This window comes from Quercus suber, unplaced genomic scaffold (genome assembly GCF_002906115.3).
Source record: "Quercus suber isolate HL8 unplaced genomic scaffold, Cork oak 2.0 scaffold_478, whole genome shotgun sequence".
Lineage (NCBI taxonomy): Eukaryota > Viridiplantae > Streptophyta > Magnoliopsida > Fagales > Fagaceae > Quercus > Quercus suber.
The window spans coordinates 157,886-165,881 of NW_027069929.1; the positions used below are offsets into that span (position 1 = coordinate 157,886).

Consider the following 7,996-nt stretch of genomic DNA (forward strand, 5'->3'; position numbering starts at 1 on the left):
GTGTAGAAATATGAAAGATATAATGCTTTTTCACAAATGAATTGTTGAACTTTCTAATTAATTTTTTTAAAACAACTTTTAAATTAATTAAAGAATTAGTAGTATTCTACATACAAAATAATAAGGGGAAAATTACATAAAAAGCCCACAATGTATACCATGTTTTAGATTAGGTCTCAAGTCTTTAAATTGATCAATTAAAGATCCAAAGTTATGAAATTGTTTCAATTTAAGGCCCATTTCAGTCTCCATTATTTTTTTATGTTGTTCTGGGCAATATCAGAGAAAAAATAAAAAGAGAAAACCATGGATTAAACTTTGTGTTCACCTAAGGATTGCTTATAAATCAATATGGCTGTCATTAAACAGAGTGTGTAGAGAGAAAACTCTTTCTTTAGAGAGAGAAAATTTCTTTGTAAGTGAGAAAATGATTGTTAGAAAATCAAAATTGATTAAAGTAAAATAGAAAATTAATTGACAAAATATTTTATAAGTTTGGGACTTTAATTGACAAAATAAAAAACTTGAGACCTTATTTGAAACAAGATGTAAACTCTAGCCTTGTTATGTAATTTCCCCAAATAATCGTATTTAAATGCTTTAATATTTCATTTGTTAACTTCTTTCCCTACTATAATTTTTTCCACGTTTCCTCAGTATGAATATATAGACCATAGTGTTGTAGAACTTCAATAATCTTACTATTTCAACATCGAAAATGTTGCTTAAATGTTACATTTAGGACTGTTTCTACATAGATAGGTGCTACTGAGCCCTAAATTTGATCTGCCATTTATAAACTTCTGTCTATTTTTGATACGATTTTGACCAGTTTTATATATAAGTTCTTGTAATTTCAATCTCTGGGGATCAAAGGTGTAATCAAGATTTAGTCGTACACTAATTTCTTTGCATTTGCTATGACACCATGACACCAAAAAAATAAAAAAAATAAAATCATAAGACAATTTTATTTGATAATAAATATTTTAATGGCAATACAGTTTGGGAAACAAGGCAAATTTTAATCAAACTCTGCTATGTAAGGGTAAATTTTTCCTATTATAAATATTTTTCCTAATTGTGGTTTGACTAGAATTGTTTTTGAAGATATTCAACAACATTCTTGTCCAATTGGAAGGCCTTGGCAAGAACATCAAGATTGATTGGAGGATTAGATCCAAAGACAGCGTTTGCTATGGTGATCAACCCAGGATTCTGACTGCTAAGACCAGCAAAGGCAACAGCATTCGTCTGCCCTACGTTGAATTGGAAGTGAATGAGACCAATTGGGAATACAAAGACGTCTCCCTTGTTTAGAACTTTGGTGAAGAGTTTGTTTGGATTGGATGTGACAAATCCAACTAAGAGAGTACCCTCTATGACTACCAAAAGCTCAGTGCCTCGAGGGTGAGTGTGAGGTGGATTCAAACCATATGGTGCAAAGTCAAGGCGAGCCAAAGATATGCCTAGAGTGTTGAGACCTGGTAATTTATCGACGTTCACAAGATTGACACTTGATCCGACTTTATTTGCAGCTGTGTTTCCAGGAATATTGAGTCCAGAGAAGAAAAAATCATTGGCTGTGACAAGTGTTGGGTCCTTGCAAAATTTTCCATTCACAAAAACTGCACAAAGAAAAGTTTGTTATTGTCACAAATTAGGCAGTTCTGTAACAATTGACTACATGTCATGTAGGGGAAAAAAATGTGATAGAGATGATATAACCGGCGGGCATAATTTCATCAATGTGTAGAACTTTTAATGATTTCAAAAGAAAGTGATAATAATACTACTGCAGCTAATAATAACAAGATTATGTACGTACCAGCAGAATTGGTGTTGTTAATTGCAACACAAAAGTCTTGCAAAGGACTGGGTCATAGGCAGAAGCAAGGGAGGATGCCAAAGCCAAAAGGGCCACAATTACAAGGTAAGAAACAACTTTCTTCATATGTGAGATTCTAGTAGAGTACTCTGCGTATTCTTGCTTTGGTGAGGGGTGGGAAGCATAGCATATGGGGATATGTCTATTTATAGATAGGAGTCAGTGAACCGGTCAATTGATTTTTAATAAACGGAGCATATAAGACTTGGCAATTATTCAACCTTAATCACAATTTTTTATTTAATTGGTTATCCATTTTTTAACCACTACTAGTCGTATATTTTTGTTTATTCAAAAATGGCAGAAATTTATTTAAGAAAAAAGAGCTTGTACAATATTGAAAAGAAAAGTAAGGAGCCTATGTATTTGCTAAAAGCAATCAAATTGGACCTCTTCAATGCCATTTTGAAGTTTTAACGTTGCTTTGGGCAACCCACAACTAAAGTTTATGTTGAAAGTATCTTTGAAATTGAATGACTGAAGCTCCCAAGTATGTTGACTCTGTCCTCATCAATGAAGTGGTCCAGCATTGTAGGCTGCAGCTGGGATATGCAATACGACTATGCTTTCCGTAAATTCTCTAAGTCGAATGGTTCGAACTTATCTTGTATTGACCTCATCTTAATTGGTGAGTACTAAATACTTTTAATGGTTAGTTTGATTTAATGGTTTTCTAGAACCAATGACTACCAAATCTTCTGGTATATTCTTGCCATTTCCCCTCATTTGTTCACTCTCCATATTTAGTTAGTGTTGAGGATTTTTTCCTGCTTAGAGTTGAAGTTAGCCCGCCCTCAAACAAATGGGGGATTCAGCCATGAGTTTGGATGCCAGGTCTTGAAAACGAGGAGAATGCATGCCTTCGTAAAGAGATCTGCTAGCAGATTGGGCCTGGACATGAACTTTCCTTTTCCCTCATCAAGTGATAATTAACCTCAATATGGTTTGTTCTTATGTGAAAATAAGATTATGAGCAATGGCTAAGGTGGAGATATTATCGCACCATAGAACAGGAATATGAGAAAGACAGTCACCAACGTCTTTTAGTATCATCTTTAGCCAATGTTGCCAAAGTTCCATATTCAGCTTCTGTTAATGAGTGAGTTACGGTTGCTTATCTCTTTGTAAACCAAGTAACTGGAGTGTTGCCTAAGAAAATGACAAAGCCTGTGGTTGAGCCAGTTAATGGGATTCTTGGGCTAACTGCGTCTGTAAATGCAGAGAGAGCAAGAGAGCCAGGGGCAAAGGATAGCCCAAGGCAAAATCTATTGAAGATGCTTTTAGCAGCAATTAAATGGTATTGAGTAGATTGATTTATGAATTGACTTGTTTGATGGACTGCAAAGGAGAGATCAGGCCTTGTGAAAGGTGGTTGAAGATTCGAAAGATAAACAGGTATTTGTCCACATTTTGATGTTCAAGCTTCAAAACCAAATGTCAAGTAGTTGGGTGGTTGAACGTTTGAACCATGCTCTTGGGGCCTGTTTAAGGCCATAAATTGACTTATGGAGGTGACAAACATTATGAGGAAATGAAGGATACACATATTATTGGGGTTCTGACTAGTGACCAGTTGCGTGAAGGACCAGACTTATGACACAAGACCAAGTATAATTCTTATAGTGGCAAGTTTGACTACTGGACTGAAATTTTCATTTCAGTCAATGCCATATTGTTGAAGATAACCTTTAACTAATAACCGAGAATTGTACCTTGCAATTGACCCCATCACTCTTGTGCTTGAGCTAATACACCCATTTACAACCCACAACGTTCTTGTTAGTAGAAGCTGGGACCAAGGTCCAGGTCTGTTGCCTCAAGGTGTTTGAAATTCAGCATCCATGGCTGCACTACATTGAAAATACTTGGAAGCAATGTGATAGGTTGGAGGCTCAATGAAAGAATAGTAAATGGTGGCTTCAAAACATAATTTTGGTTAGAAAATTCCACCTTTGGATCATGTTTGCATAGAATGAGTGTTTGAAGGAAGAGCTGTAGTATGTGGAAGAACATTAAACTTAGGTTGAGTTTCTGATGAGGAAATGTCAGATGAAGTGTTCTATATAGTGAACAAAGGATAAGTTGATTGCAGAAGAGAACAATCAGAAGTTGGAAGAGATGTGGCAACAGGTGAAGAGGGCTGTGTATTAGCAGGAAGGTAATAGGAAGGGAAGGACAGAAGGTGTAACTGAAGGTTGAATAGGAGATGCTATTGAAGGCAACGTTGGATTGAGTGATGTTAGAGGGCCTAAGATAGATGGTTGAGAATAGGAAGGCAATTTTATTTTCCCTGAATAGAAAAGAAATGCGGCTAAATAACTGGGGAGAGGCAAAGGTATTCTTTTGAATCAGGAGGATAACCTATGAATACATATTCTACCTATCTAGGTTGAAGTTTGTGCTTGGAGTAAGGCCATAGGAGTGGATAACATGTACAACCCAAGGTCTTTAGTGCTGATAGATTTGGTTTATGCAGAAACAATTTTTCCCGTGGGGACACAAATTGCAAAAATAAGGAGGGTAGTCAATTTATAAGGTGGATTGAGGTGCAAAAGGCATAAGACCAACATAAATGAGGTAAACCAGCTTTTTAAAATCATAGATAACCCACTTTTGACTATATGTCTATGCTTTCTTTTTTTAGAAATGAATGTTCAAATAGCGTGTAAAACACTATGAATGTTTAGACCCCCAATTTACAAATTACCAATTCAAGCTTAATATCAAACAATGTATGTGTGGAAAATGAACATAAGCTTATAACATAATTGATAAAAAATCTAAACAAAATAAAATCACATTTATAGCAGAAATTGAATGGCAAATATTAAGAAAAAAGAGATGCAAATATAAGGATAACACAACGATGTGTTATTGAAGAGGAAACCGAAGCTCTCGGCGTAAAACTTCTCCGCCGGCCTCTAAGTGGTCAATAATCCATTAGAAAATGAAGTTGGGATACATGAACAATAATAGATCCTCCAAACCTAATCTACCCAGTGTACCTAAGCCTTCCAAGCTTCTTACTTCAACGAGGTTATGCCAAACTTTTGTCTTTTCTAACTTACCAGATTCCGCTATGGAATGGCCAGTCTGAACTTTTTGTCCTATAGTGGTCCAGCTAGCATGATGCTTTAGCTTCTCCGCATGCTTGGCACGTGAGCATCTTTTGGCAGCTTGCAAGCCGTGAGCCACCTGCGAGAACTAGTCTCGAGTCCCTGCTTCACTGCACAATATTGAGCAATTCTTCACATTCTCTCACATACTATCTTTACATGATTCCTACCTAAATACAAGGTTACTAAATGTTAAAATACAAGCAAATTTGACATGGAATAAAGCTAACAAAATGATTGATTAAATTGAACCTTACAAAAAAATACCTTTTTGTTGAGGTGTTTGGGGGCAAGGTAAGTAGTGAATAATGCCATAGAATAAAAATATTGAGGAAACTCATTCCTAGTTTACTCCCCCCCCCCCCCCCCCAACATCAGTCCTAAGAATCTTAATCTTGGCAGATACCTGATTCTCAACCATGTTTTTGAAATGAATGAAAACATTTAGAATTTCTGATCTTTTCTTTAAGAGAGAACCGTGTAAAACATGTGAAATCAGCCACAAAAATTATGCAATACCTAAATTCTGGATCCACGTACATCACTGTAATCGATATGAAATGAAGAATTTGAGGACATCTCAGTTTTATTGAATGGAAGTTTGTGCATTTTAACACTGATACAATGGTTTCACAATAAATTGACTTCTACAGTTTTCTTGGTTTCACAATAGAATAACATCTACAGTTTTCACTGAAGTTCCTGCCCATAACTAACAGTGACCATGTATTAGCAAGGATTTGCTTTGGTTTGGATAGAAAGAATAGAAAGATCGTGGGTCAAGTGATCATTGCAACAAACTGTAAAGGTGAATGCTTTCCTTTGTAAGCAAATTCCATAAGGTGGTAGAAATCTAGTGCTAAATGTCCACTCTAGCTACAAATCTGGCAAATAGGTCTTGAACCATCTTGCTTATCTTGTCCAAAGTTTGTTCCTGCTTAAGAATTGTTCATTTGCTGGAAATTATGACTCAAACAAATTTGGCAAATAGGACTTGAACCATCTTCCTTACATTGTTTAAAGTTTGCTCTAGCTTGAGAATTGTTCTCTTTTTAGAAATTATGACTCTTAACTGTAATTGATTCTGCCTCTTCCTCTGTGGTTTGAATTCTTTACCACATCTTCTGCCAAGAGTTTGATTCCCATGCGATGAAGAATGAACTGAGTGAGAGCCAAACTTACTGTTTGAGGAGACTACCATATACATATCATTGAGTTTAGATCCTTTTAACCTTCAGAATCTTTAGCAGATTGTTTTTTTTGCAAGTAAAAAACATGAAGTTCTTCATATGTCCTCATTGCGGAACAAAAAAGCAACATACTAACTATGCATTCCATGGAGAATAACATGGAGTAGTTCCTCATCATCGATCATGACTAATACAACAAGTTTATCTCTTACTTTCCTGATTTTTTGTAGGTACATAACCATTGGATTGCTCCTTTTTATTTTTTATTTTTTATTTTTTTTTATATATATCATGAAGTTCAGTCTTTAGGTTCAAGATGTTAGACCTTAAGATTAAAGTGTATCAGGTCTCAAATCAGGTCTCAAAGATTTTTCACATTCCTTAAGCAATACTCTTCCCAATCACAAGTGATAATTCTATGGGAGAAAGTGTAGAGTTTATGAGGGTGAGGAGATTGATCCACCATAAGCAGGACAAAACCAGGATTCTAAACTTCGAAATTCAAGAATGGAAACACGCTAAATATACTAGGAAAAACAAAACCAATATTCATTCAATGTTAACAAAATAAAAGGCACCCCAAAAAAAAAAAAAAAAATTGTTTCTCAATAAAATTTAAATCGATCGTCTATAAAAATGGAATTTAGAGTTCTTTATCTCAAAAATAATCTATAACAGGTTTTCTTTATTTTTGGAAACCATAATACAATTACAATCACTCAATAAACAAGTTGATAGCTTGTTGATCTTTTATGTCATCAACTATTTGACATAATTCAAAACTATTCTATAGCACATAAAAATAATCATAAGAAACCATTTTATATGATTGTAATTATTTTTATGGCCTTTATTAAGAAAATAATTTCATTGACATTACAAGGAGGGGAACCGTAATTATCCAAAAAAACTAGCGGTTCTCGATACCTATTACATATATTTCTCCAAAATATAGTTTGACTAGAATTATTTCTATTTCCTGTGTTTCCAGTAATATTGAGTCCGGAGAAGAAAAAATCATTTGCTGTGACAAGTGCTGGGTCGTTGCAAAATTTTCCGTTCACAAATACTACACAAAGAAAAGTTTGTTATTGTCAGACAGTTCCATAAAAATGGACAATAACATGTCTTATACGGAAAAAATCTAATGTAGATGATATAACCATCAGGCATGATTTCATTAATGTGTAGAACTTAATTAGAATGATCTCAAAAGAATGTAATGATAATACTACTACTGCTAATAATAAGGAGACCATGTACGTGCCACCAGAATTGGCATTCTCAGTTGCGACGCAAAAGTCTTGCAGAGGACTAGGGTCATAGGCAGAAGCAAGGGAAAAGGCCAAAGCCAAAATGGCAACAGTAACAAGGTAAGGAACACCTTTCATCATATTTTGGGGTTATGTTAAAGTATAGTTCTCTGCTTATTCTTGCTTGGGTGAGGGATGGGAATATAGCATATGGGGATATCTCTATTTATAGAGAGGAGTCAGTGAGCTGGTCTATGTTTTTCACAAACGGAGAATATTAGACTTGGTAATTCTTTAACCAATCTCAATTTCCTGTATAATGGGTAAACCATGGTTTAACCACTATTAATCTGTTCATATTTGAAAAGCAATGAAATTGGATCAATTCAATGCCATTGTGCAGTTTTCATGCTGCTTTTGTCAAACCACGAATTATCCTTGAAGTTCATAGTATTTTTAAAATTGAAATGATTGAAGCACCCTTATATCTTGACTCTCATTAGTGAAAATTTCCTCCCGTTGTTGGCTGCAACTGAGGCTTGTGCAATA

At 35.0% G+C, this 7,996-nt stretch overlaps 1 protein-coding gene across 1 annotated transcript; it reads right to left on the bottom strand.

Moving 5' to 3' along the window:
• Positions 1–799: 799 nt before the first annotated feature.
• On the bottom strand, positions 800–7,588 carry LOC112010045 (germin-like protein subfamily 1 member 16). Its single transcript, XM_024042393.2, has 3 exons — positions 7,458–7,588; positions 1,829–1,875; positions 800–1,628 (listed from the first exon to the last, which is right to left on the bottom strand). The coding sequence occupies exons 1-3, from the start codon at positions 7,586–7,588 to the stop codon at positions 1,093–1,095; spliced, it is 714 nt and encodes a 237-aa protein (XP_023898161.2). The 3' UTR covers positions 800–1,092.
• Between the last annotated feature and the right edge of the window lie 408 nt (positions 7,589–7,996).

Excerpts from the sequence above, each read along its gene's own strand:
- LOC112010045 (XM_024042393.2), bottom strand. The coding sequence starts at position 7,588 with ATGATGAAAGGTGTTCCTTACCTTGTTACTGTTGCCATTTTGGCTTTG. Across the intron at positions 1,876-7,457 it reads AATGCCAATTCTGGTGGCAC|TCCTTTGCAAGACTTTTGTG; the intron begins GTACATGGTCTC and ends CCTATGACCCAG. Across the intron at positions 1,629-1,828 it reads TAACAACACCAATTCTGCTG|TTTTTGTGAATGGAAAATTT; the intron begins GTACGTACATAA and ends TTCTTTGTGCAG.